This window comes from Physella acuta, unplaced genomic scaffold (assembly GCF_028476545.2).
Source record: "Physella acuta isolate Inbredline_101_S28 unplaced genomic scaffold, ASM2847654v3 ptg000335l, whole genome shotgun sequence".
In the NCBI taxonomy this organism is placed as follows: domain Eukaryota; kingdom Metazoa; phylum Mollusca; class Gastropoda; family Physidae; genus Physella; species Physella acuta.
The window spans coordinates 945,167-956,654 of record NW_026731854.1 but is presented as its reverse complement, the minus strand read 5'-3'; the positions used below and the strand labels follow the sequence as shown (position 1 = coordinate 956,654).

The window sequence follows — 11,488 nt, the reverse complement described above, 5'->3', positions numbered from 1 at the left end:
TCATGTCTATATCCCTAGTTGTTATCCCCCGTAGTGTTATCTTTATACTACTAAACTCAACTTTGTTTACATGCTTGAATATTTATTTGTTTGTCTGATTTGCTACTGGAGAGAATCTGCACTATGTGTAGAGCTGTAAAATAGTATGCAGGTAGAGAACAATTTTTGTTTTCAGACAGACTGTTAATCACACATTTTATTAAAGACGTTAATTAATTTGTTGATTTATTCATTGGTAGATTAACTACAGTAATTATAAGTTTCAAACAGTGGCTTTACTTTGACTGAATAGTGACGTAACATGATTTGTTTAATTTTTCATCAACAATGGCGGCTTCTACAGAAGAAGATTATGTTCCCATTCCAATGTTTAACACGTTCTAAAGCTAATTTTCTGTCGGCTATAACTTTAACAATACGTCCGTTTGCTGTATTTATTACGTTCGTACACTTATATCAATTTTTAACTGTCTTTTTACTTTCTCGTATATACGAAGTATAGAGAAAGTATTGTAAACGTGCAAAAAAAAAATCGAGATTTTTACAAATCTCGACGTTTTACACCTCACTGATACGGAAAAACATAATTTTGCAATCGTGTCCGTATGTCTGTGTGTCTGTGTGTCTGTGTGTATGTGTGTGTAAACACTATAACTTGAGTACCATTACAGCTAGGATGATGAAATATCATATATAAGTATTTTATCAAAATTTTAGATCCGTATCAACTTTTGTGCGAATTCCGATAACCGGAAGTGGTACTTTTTCTACTTTGAATTTTTCAAAAGCCTATAACTTGAGTACTATTTCAGATAGATAAATGAAATTTCACATGTAAGTAAAAGATCTATTTTTCTACCTTCTTTCAAATTTTGAGTAATTTCAGTTGACCGGAAGTACTAATTTACTCAAAAAACGAATGTAAATTTATAAAGTACTAATAATATTGCGCACTATTATGCACATTTTGTTTTGGCGTTCGCTTGGTGCGCAATTGTTTTTCTAATAGATTCTATTCTATTTTTAGAATTTTAAGTAAACAAAAATCATGTCTATATTCCGAGTTGCCATTCACGTAGTGTTATATTAGAATATTCGAGAAAGTTTAGGGGAGATCACTCCCGGTTTTTTTATTAAAACAAACTACAAAATCATACGCCAACAAACATAGGTCCTTAAATCTAACAAGTACGTGAAAATTTAATTTACCAAAATGTCCATTTTATGTTTATGCTTAAGTTTGTCACGCTTGAGATTGTATATTTGTTTAAACTGTTCTTTAGATCCTCCTGAAACAAAAATAAGAACAACATGTTTATTAAGAGCTTAAAAGTCCTGTAAAAAAATAATATTTTAAACAATGCGACTTACCGTGGTCTCTAGGTTGGTCTCAACAGTGTTGAATATAGCGTTGTATATCTCGTGGGGGATTGGTCTCCCCTTAACCAGGACAAAAAGCCTGTGACGTGGAACGGTAATGACCCTTGTCTCCTTCGCTTTTAACTGGACAGTCAACTCGCTGACAAACTGGTGTGGACAACTTGAGGAGCTTCGAGGATGGTTTCTTGTACCCTGTATTTAAATTGGGTGTAGTAAAAACCTCTAGAAATTACTCGATCAGCATGTCTACATTCACGATATGTAGTACATTTCTTGATATTGCCAGCATTCACGATATGTAGTACATTTCTTGATATTGCCAGCATTCACGATATGTAGTACATTTCTTGATATTGCCAGCATTCACGATATGTAGTACATTTCTTGATGTTGCCAGCATTCACGATATGTAGTACATTTCTTGATATTGCCAGCATTCACGATATGTAGTACATTTCTTGATATTGCCAGCATTCACGATATGTAGTACATTTCTTGATGTTGCCAGCATTCACGATATGTAGTACATTTCTTGATATTGCCAGCATGCTACAGAATGATTGGGCTTTCAATAGCATACCTGGAATTTCAATTGGTATACAACTATATAGCTCGGGGTGGGGGTGGGGGGGGGGGGGGGGGGGGGCTAAACAAAGCTCAGCCAAAGGTATGGATGGCAACGACTATGATTCTATTTCCATGTTAAGTGCACGATACAAAAATTAAACTTGGAATCTGATGGACCATGCCCACTGTGTTTAGTCGAAGAGTAGCAATTGATTGATCGATTTGTATTACTTTTTACTTGCTGTTGGTCAGAGAAATCTATACAATGACGTTAAGCAGCCAATCTGGATATGGTTTGTGCATGAGATATTCAGATAAGATGACGTAAAGATAAGGGACAGTTACAATTAGAAAAGAGAATTCACTTTTTCAACTTAAAAAAATAGGATATAAAAAATAAAGTATTCTATAATCTTTTTCAAACTATTAGATTTCAGAAAAAAATTAATATTCCCTCATCTCCCATGTAGATCGAGGGAAGAAAGACAGTACAATCACATAAATCAAGTATACTGCTATTAAAGATAAATTCTACCTCTAATTTATTCACGTCCATTAAAGTATTACATGATTTACCTGAACAGGAAAACACGGAATTTTTTCAACAACATTTTGCTCCAATTGTTCTAGTAGACATTCTTCAACCTTTTGCTCTGATTGTACTGGTAGACATTCTTCAACCTTATTTTGCTCTACTGGTAGACATTCTTCAACCTTATTTTGCTCTATGTGTACTGCTAGACATAAAACAGTATTACATTTTAAAAAAATTGTAAGTTATATCAAACTAATCAAATAACTTAAGAACAACTATAAACAGTTTATTTTTATTGAACTTAGTTCTGGCAGCATAATAATGTAAAACAATTTTGTTCCTAATAACCATTGTTATTATTTAGTTATTTTTATGTCTTTAAAACGCGGGTTATCTATGCATGTATAAACATAATCAAATATGGACTGTTTAAAAACAAAAAAATAAATTTAAATTTACTTAACAAAACTAATAAAAACCTTACCATTCTTTATTGAAGAAAAACGTCTAGATTTTCGATGATAATCCATGCCACAACAGTATGGTGAAGTTCTTTTTTTAATTTTCTTTTCTGACTGTCTTAATCTAAAATATAAATATTTGTCTACATATAAACATTTTTAAAAAATATTTTAAAAAAAATGTCAAAGCGATAGAAGGGCTACTAATGTTTAATACATCTTTTTTAAAAGACATTTTTTTTTTGTTTCTGAAGATCTGATTTGCTATCAACCTTTGACCAAGGTTTTACCAGAGATACAGTAGGTAAAGCTGTAATGAAATATCGGTAATGTATTTTTGTAACCAAAGCATGATATAGCATAGGAAATGTGCTGAAATTTATTTATTCATGAATTTAAAAAATACATTTGTATTATAGTGATCTGCAATTCATTGCTGTTTTGAAGCCAATGGGACTATTTAATTAACATGTAAAGTAGGACTGGAATAATTTGTTTTTGTTATTTTTTAGATTTTTAAAAATTAAAGCTAATGAGTTTACATTTTTAATGCACTAGTTATAATAATATAATAAAGAAATTTAAACTTAAGAATAAAGACTCCATGTTTTAAATATATTTAAATATTTACTTTATAAAAATGAAAAGTACCTAAAATAAGTATGTTGATCCGAACATATTCTCCATAAATTCTTTGCCAATTTAAAATGATCCAGCTTCCAATTTTGCCATGTAGGGTTTTCTTTCTTTAAAAAATGATATATAACAACACATTATTAACAATTCTATAAAGAGAATATAAATTAAATGTTTTATCTAATTCTTTAGCAGAAATACAAATCCACAGTATCTATGTTCGAAGAATTTAACCCATATTATCCCAAGGTCTCAAATTTTTATAATTTTTTGATATGGTTTAGCTTTTGGGCACTGAATGAAGGAATGACTATGGATTTTTTTTAAAAATCAATACTTTTTTAAATATCGATTTTTAAAAAAACGTCCCATAAATGGGACGCTAGCAACGAACGGCCCCATGTACATTTATTGAAAAATAAAATCATTTATCACGAAATATGGCTAATTACGCGAAAATTAAGCTGTATACTGATTTTGCAGTGTTAGACCAATGATTACATTGTTTAGGACAGCAAAAAATACTGATAATGATCAATTGGGTTAGCCATACCATGGTCTAAAATGGAGAAATTATGTTCAAAAGTCTAGTTTTTTTCAATCTAGCATCCATCAAAGTGAACAACTCTTGGAAATAAGTAAAGTTGTGATTAGTACATCTAATTATACACACATGATCACAAATATTGTTATTATTCATCGAAACTGTAATATAATTTAATATAAATAATTGAATTTTTGGGGGTAGTACTTGATATTTTCAAGGGTGGGGACTTAAATTTCAGGGGAAGGGTGGACATTGGTAAAAGTATGTTTTGTATATAAATTCTATTTTGTTCTGGGGGCAGAGCCCCCCCCCCCCCCCACCCCCTCCTCCGAAATGATGCCTGAAAGAAACTCTGCCCTCAGTGAATTTGCAAAAGATGATCCGGTCGTCCCAGGTGTCATCCACCCATCTTCTCTTTTGTTACCCTCGCTATTCCCCCCCCCACAGGCGTATATTAGGAAGTCTGAGGGGTAGGGGTGTGCAAATCGAAAGTCTAAGGGGGGGGGGGGATGCAAATCGAAAGTCTGAGGGGGGGCGGTGCAAATCAAAAGTTTGTCCCCGGTCGCCGGGAAGGGTCGCTACGCCTCTGAGGGGCCCACTAACACTTTTTGCATAGGGGCCCGAAAATCCTAGCTACGCCACTGCATCAGACATCTTATTTCTAGGGCACAGATCCGTCTCTGGGGGCCTGTATTGAGTGTTCATGGCTCTCATCCATGTATGCACCTCACTATGCGAAAAGCTCCCAATCTAGCACCAGGAATCTCCTTAAAAAGTTAACAAAGTAAAACTGGTATCGGGAACCTTTGGAGGGAAATATTATTGGGGCATGACAACTGTACACAGCTAATTCACATTTCTGCTATATGTAGCTTAAGCTCTCTTATATGAAGATAGTTAACCAACCCCCATGGCTGAATCGTTTCACCTAAATCGTGGCCATTGTTATTATTCTGTTTTGTTATAATTTTAATATCACGCGCTAGTATATTTACAGCAATACTAAATTAGTTTGTATTCAATGGTATTAAATACTTCAATAAGTATAATTCTGAAAACTTAAAAATAAAATGTAAGTTTTTCAATATTTGCAATTTTTTTAATACAATAATATATAAGAAAATATAGCTCAAGGTCATAATTAAATATATATAAATACTACTCAACACCCCAAAGTCAACAGTTAACAAAGTCAACAATTGTTTCACTATAAATAACCATTTAACATGAATATTTGCATCTCTGTTTCTCGCTAGTGTCAAAAAATTGTGACATTTGTGTAACAATCTGCATAAATATAGGTCAAGGTCATAATTAAATATCTATAAATACTACTTAACACCCCAAAGTCAGCAGTTAACAAAGTCAACAAATGTTTCACCACAAATAACCATTTAACATAAACATTTTCATCTGTGTTTCTCGCTAGTGTCCAATAAATGTGACGTTTGTGTAACAATCTACATGGGGCCATTCGTTGCTAGCGTCCCACTTATGGGACGCTTGTTGTACACTTGATATAACCAAGTAGTAAAAAAAAATTTTTATTCTTAAATTTTTATCAGATAGAAATATGGTACTGCTACAAGTTTCAAATGTATTTTGCACTTAAAATGTTAATATTTTAGAAGATATGCATTTTCCTGTGCGCATGTTTTCTTTTTTCCGCCATTTTGACAAGTCCTGCAAATCCGGCACTATAACATTTTTCTAAATTAATTTTTTTCACAAAACACACACAAATTCAATAGTCTAGCCATTTCTAAATACAATGAAACATAATTTGTGTTTTAACTAGTTTTTAATAAATTTTAGCAATTTTTTTTGCAAGCGTCCCATAAGTGGGACGCTAGCAGAATATGGGTTAATCACGTCCGAATATTGGAATTGACATTTTTAAAATCTAAAACTTTTCACACAATGACTGCCTCCGTTAAGAAATATAAATTCAAATGTATCTACATTATTTTTTGTATAGTTTACCTCTTTAGGCCTAATTTTGATGCAAAAGTGTTTTTGTTTATAGACAAATCGTAATATTTTGGGCCATACAAATCTATGAATGCGGAAATTGTCTTTGTAAACTGTAATGCCATTACAGTTTACTCCGATATTAACGGGCACCTTGTGTAGATCTCTAGCTTTATGAAGATCTACTCCATACAATGCTAACTTTTTTACATTATCCAAAAACGCCATCTGTGCCTCATGGTGTGTTTGACCCCTGAAGGTAAAAATAATACATTTAATGTGTCGATTAAGGCATTATGCTTTCTGTCCTAATTTAAAGTTAATAGATTTCTTATGCATTAACTACAAATGATCCTTTTTTTTCAAGAGTATAATTAAATTGAGCTTTATTGTAGTTTACTTACTTGTGCTCTTTATGGAACTCTGCAATTTGGTCTAGTAATTTAGGCTCATGTTTAGCCAGAAAGATGTTATTGTGTTCGTATTTCGAACGACTTTCACGGACATAGTCACCAAGTTCTGCTTGCACACAATAAGATTCTAACAAAGCAAGCATTCCGAAACTGCAAGGCAGTCTACAAGGTATAGATTGTATTTGTAACTTTATATAGTTAAATTATACACTTAAACACCTGCAAAAAGCACATGGAAATTATTCAAATATTATTCACACACACATTATAAATTATATTTTGCATTGTTTTTAAAAACAACAGATACCAAATGTTTTCCTACATATTTAATAATTTGACTCTCAAAAATTAGCTTTTGACTCATAATTATTACATTTTGCAAAATTAGTAATATTTATATTGTAATTCGTCTTGATTTTAACCTCAAATGTTCAAAATTCACTAGCTTTCATTTAATCAATTTGGTTTTATTTGAACTATGGTTGTAGAAAACACTGTTACTTTTTTTAATTTGTATATGATCATATGACAAACACATTCCTCTTTATTATTTTTAATGCATGTTCATTTAATATTTAGAGAACTAATTAGTAAAGTAGAACGTTTAGCATTGATTAATGTTTTGTTATTTACCGTCCATCCAACAAATCTGTCCGAATCTGTAGAACGACCAGCGACCTGTAATACGTTTTTCAAATGAAAACTTTATGATAAATAAGGATGAAGTAGGTTTAAGTAAGTAAAATCATCCTAATCATAGAACGTGTGGTAATACAACACAAAAACGTAGTAGTCCGAAGGATAAAGTATATGCAAGTAAAATATGAAAATGTAACGTTATTTTGATAGGTTTTTTTTATTCGCTAAATTCGTTCAGGTAATGTAATATATTTATATTGAACTTGAATGCATTATGTTATGAAACTACAGACAAATGCATATTTATATTTTTCTATTTTTAAAAAACAGACCTTGTAAAAGTTTCTGTCAGTTTTGTTGGATCTGGAGGATAAAACTTCAGGGCAAATTCAAACTTCCAGTTTCCTCCTACCAAATGCATAATTTTAACGATTAAAAAGAAAAATTTCAATCAGGTGGAAGTTTATAAAATTATTATAATGTTAATAAAAGCAATACATTTGTAATTATTTCAGTAGAAGTAAGTTTATTTATATTTTTAGAAGCTTTATTAAAATAAATAGTTTTACAAGTGATTGGCAAAATCACACATTTCATTATGATTTAAAACTGTCATTTATTTGACAATAATTATTATAGTAGTAATTTTTAATAGATCATCGCGGGGTAATTGTATGTGAAATTTACTTGATTTAGATAATAATAATTTGATAATACAATTTTATTTATGGTTTTATATGTTAAATTTATAGATACATTAAATTTTTATAGCACATGGATAAGACAAAGTGCTTTTATATATTTTCTTTCAAACTGTTTGTATTTTCTTTTCTTAAAAAAAGTAACAACTATCATCTATAAACTTAATATATTACCCAGTGATAACTATTCCTGTTGCAGCATAATTCCATTTAAACTAAAAAAGTTGAAAACTCTGAAACTTACTCTTTATTTGAGAAGACATTGGCTTGTTTAATTGAAGCCAGAACTAAAAAATAAAAATTATACACACAATATATAATATATATATATATATATATATATATATATATATATTATATATATATATATATATATATATATATATATATATATATATATATATATATATATATATATATATATATATATATTTACAAAAATCTATATGAGATCGTTTATTCTTAGCTTTGATGCTACATTTTTAAACATGTCCTTGGGGCTAATGAAGTAGAGTTCACCTGTTTCCGTCCCCTCGCTATACAATGGGAACGTGTGATCCAGGGTCGGACTGACAGCACTGAAGGGATGCAAGGGTTAATTGTATGCACAATAAAAAAAAGTGCGAGAAACGTAACGTAGTGTACGTTTTTGTAGCCCTGATATACTGCTAATGCTGATGTTTATAGCTACAAGGTGTGAATGGCGTCAATTATGGAGTGTTACTTTAAATACTGATTACATTATTTTATTTACTAATGTATAAATACTAATTATGTATAAAATACATATACATGTATTTACTTATATATATATATATATATATATATATATATATATATATATTCATATATATGTATTTATATCTGTACTTCAATACTTTATTTATACTGTTGTTACCTTATGTTCTGTTATAGCATTTGGCTTCTTGTGTTGGCTTGTGTCAATTATGGAGTGTTACTTTAAATACTGATTACATTATTTTATTTACTAATGTATAAATACTAATTATGTATAAAATACATATACATGTATTTACTTATATATATATATATATATATATATATATATATATATATATATATATATATTCATATATATGTATTTATATCTGTACTTCAATACTTTATTTATACTGTTGTTACCTTATGTTCTGTTATAGCATTTGGCTTCTTGTGTTGGCTCAGAGGCACACATTCGAACACATTACTCTAATTGACACACATCAGAGAAACAACAATAAATGTGTCTTAGTTAAACATGTAAACCTATATACAATTGTTTGTCTTCAAACAGGAATACTAACAATCAGTTACTAAATATTAGGATAGACAAAACATACGTTTGATATACATCATTTGGAGGGATGATGAACATGTCTAGATATGTGTATATAACATACTGTAGGCTACATAAATATGCTATGATAAAATATACATGTCTTTAATTCTGTCTATTAAAATACAGTCATTAAAAATATACGGTCATAAGAAATCCTTGCAAAACATGGCAAGTGACAATTTTGAAAAAAAAGTAGTTATCTTTACGGCAATCTTAATTAAGAGTCAGTTGTAGTACTCTACAAACATTTGCTTGAAAACGTAAAAGCTTTCAGCAGTAAAATTTTGTAAAACATAAGATTAGTTAATAGTAAAAAATTAAGAGTCATTTTGTCCAAAGAAAAATTAGGTTAAAAAAAAAACGACTGAATTAAATTAAGTATAATTATAATTTACTTTCCACTTAGTTCAACTGAATATACATTTTGATAATAGTCAAACATCTGCTTGAGAAAATATAAATGCATTTGAATTTCAGATGATCGTTAAAAATTATATATTACCAGTTTTTTCTCTGGTGATAAAAGAACGGTGTATTTAAGACCAAAATAGTCTGTTTCTGTTACTTTAAAATGATTACAAACAGAGTTATACAGGGCTTGCCCTACGTCGTTAGCCTGAAATCAAAATACGTTTACTCTAGTTATCTATCTAAATATATAGGCATCTAAATAAATAAATTAATAAATACACACACACACACATATATATATATATATATATATATATATATATATATATATATATATATATATATATATATATATATATATATATATACATATACATATATATCAAATCAAGATACATTTACTCTAGTTATCTATATTATATAGTCATCTAAATAAATAAATAAATTAATTAATTAATACATACATACATATATATATATATATATATATATATATATATATATATATTTACTTATTTATTTATTTATTTATTTATTTATTTATTTATATATATTGACTCGCACATATTCTGATTGGTTGGGTTTTATCTTTTTACTTACATTTATATCAAAAGTTTTGCTGTCTCCGTCGAGAAACTGAACGGTGCAGTTGACTCTTTCACTGGGATGGTTATTGTCCATAGCATGTACCAAATGGCTGCTCATGTTTAAATGTATCTGCTCATCTAAAAACCTCAATTGTTTATCAAGCAAAAAGTGAATTCTATTATAAAATAATAATAAAGTAAAAATGTGTGTCGTAAAAAGGTAAAAATGAATTGTACGTGAAAAAGCAAAACGTTGAGTGTTTTTGTTGTCTTGGTGTTTTCTTAAAGAATTGTCTTCTTTACATCATAGTGAAATGTGTTGAAAACAGGCAATTGCTAATTTTTTTGTTGCAACTTTTAAGTCATATCTTTAGTCCCTGACCAGTTGTACAAAAGTAGAAGAATAAAATAGCTGTCAAAAACGATTCTCTAAATTTGAAGTTCGTGCAGACATACACATATTCCCTCATTTGTAAAACATTATAAATGTGAGCCCAAAAAGATAGTCTAGCTCATATCAAGTGTCTCTCTGTCTGTCTGTCTGTCTGTTTGTCTCTCTGTCTCTCTGTCTGTCTGACTGTAGACTGTCTGTCTGTTTGTTTGTTCAAAACGCACAAGCCGGAGGGTAGTCTGTTTGGTGGCATGCATATTAGAAGCATCAAACCGACTATCTTTTTAAACCTGCTATAATTTTGTAAAAAATTAACATGCTAGAGTATAATCCGTAAATGGTACATAACTTTAAAAAAATTATTTCACTGAAAGCGACCAATAATGAAATAATTAGTGTTTGTCTCCCCTGTATAATTTCGACTTTCATATATATATATATATATATATATATATATATATATATATATATATATATATATATATATATATATATATATATATATTTACAATGCAGTAGTATATACTTACTTCGTGACGTGGACAGCTTGACAAAGAACTGTAAGTCTACCTTGTCCTTATATCCATGTGTCTTGTCCTAGACAGCCGATACGCTTGTCAACAAGTGGGCTAAAGAAAGGCTTAACTCGAACTACAGACGTATTCTTAGAAATGTCTAAGATTGCGCAAGTTTCTGAGAACTCATGTCATGTAGAATAGGATACAACTGATATTTAGCAATGGTTTAGAACTAGTTATAAGACAGTGTAACCTATCGTTCTTTACCTGTGATTTACCTGTATTCTGTGTCATGGGCTTGATTCTCAGTCTGGATGGTTTTAGTTTTGTAACTCGGGTTAATAACACAACAAGAAAGGTGTTCTGATGTCAGTTTATGGACGGGTGGACAC

At 30.0% G+C, this 11,488-nt stretch overlaps 2 protein-coding genes across 2 annotated transcripts; both read right to left on the bottom strand.

Moving 5' to 3' along the window:
- Positions 1-1,138: 1,138 nt before the first annotated feature.
- Positions 1,139-3,043, bottom strand: LOC131940865 (uncharacterized). Its single transcript, XM_059299764.1, has 4 exons — positions 2,967-3,043; positions 2,524-2,681; positions 1,372-1,572; positions 1,139-1,289 (listed from the first exon to the last, which is right to left on the bottom strand). Exons 1-4 carry the CDS (start codon positions 3,010-3,012, stop codon positions 1,206-1,208), a joined length of 489 nt encoding a protein of 162 aa, XP_059155747.1. The 5' UTR covers positions 3,013-3,043; the 3' UTR covers positions 1,139-1,205.
- Positions 3,044-3,575: 532 nt separating this feature from the next.
- Positions 3,576-11,130, bottom strand: LOC131940894 (band 4.1-like protein 3). Its single transcript, XM_059299799.1, has 10 exons — positions 11,109-11,130; positions 10,201-10,333; positions 9,692-9,805; positions 8,994-9,059; positions 8,095-8,137; positions 7,482-7,557; positions 7,144-7,188; positions 6,502-6,672; positions 6,110-6,350; positions 3,576-3,689 (listed from the first exon to the last, which is right to left on the bottom strand). Exons 2-10 carry the CDS (start codon positions 10,303-10,305, stop codon positions 3,576-3,578), a joined length of 975 nt encoding a protein of 324 aa, XP_059155782.1. The 5' UTR covers positions 10,306-10,333; positions 11,109-11,130.
- Positions 11,131-11,488: the final 358 nt, after the last annotated feature.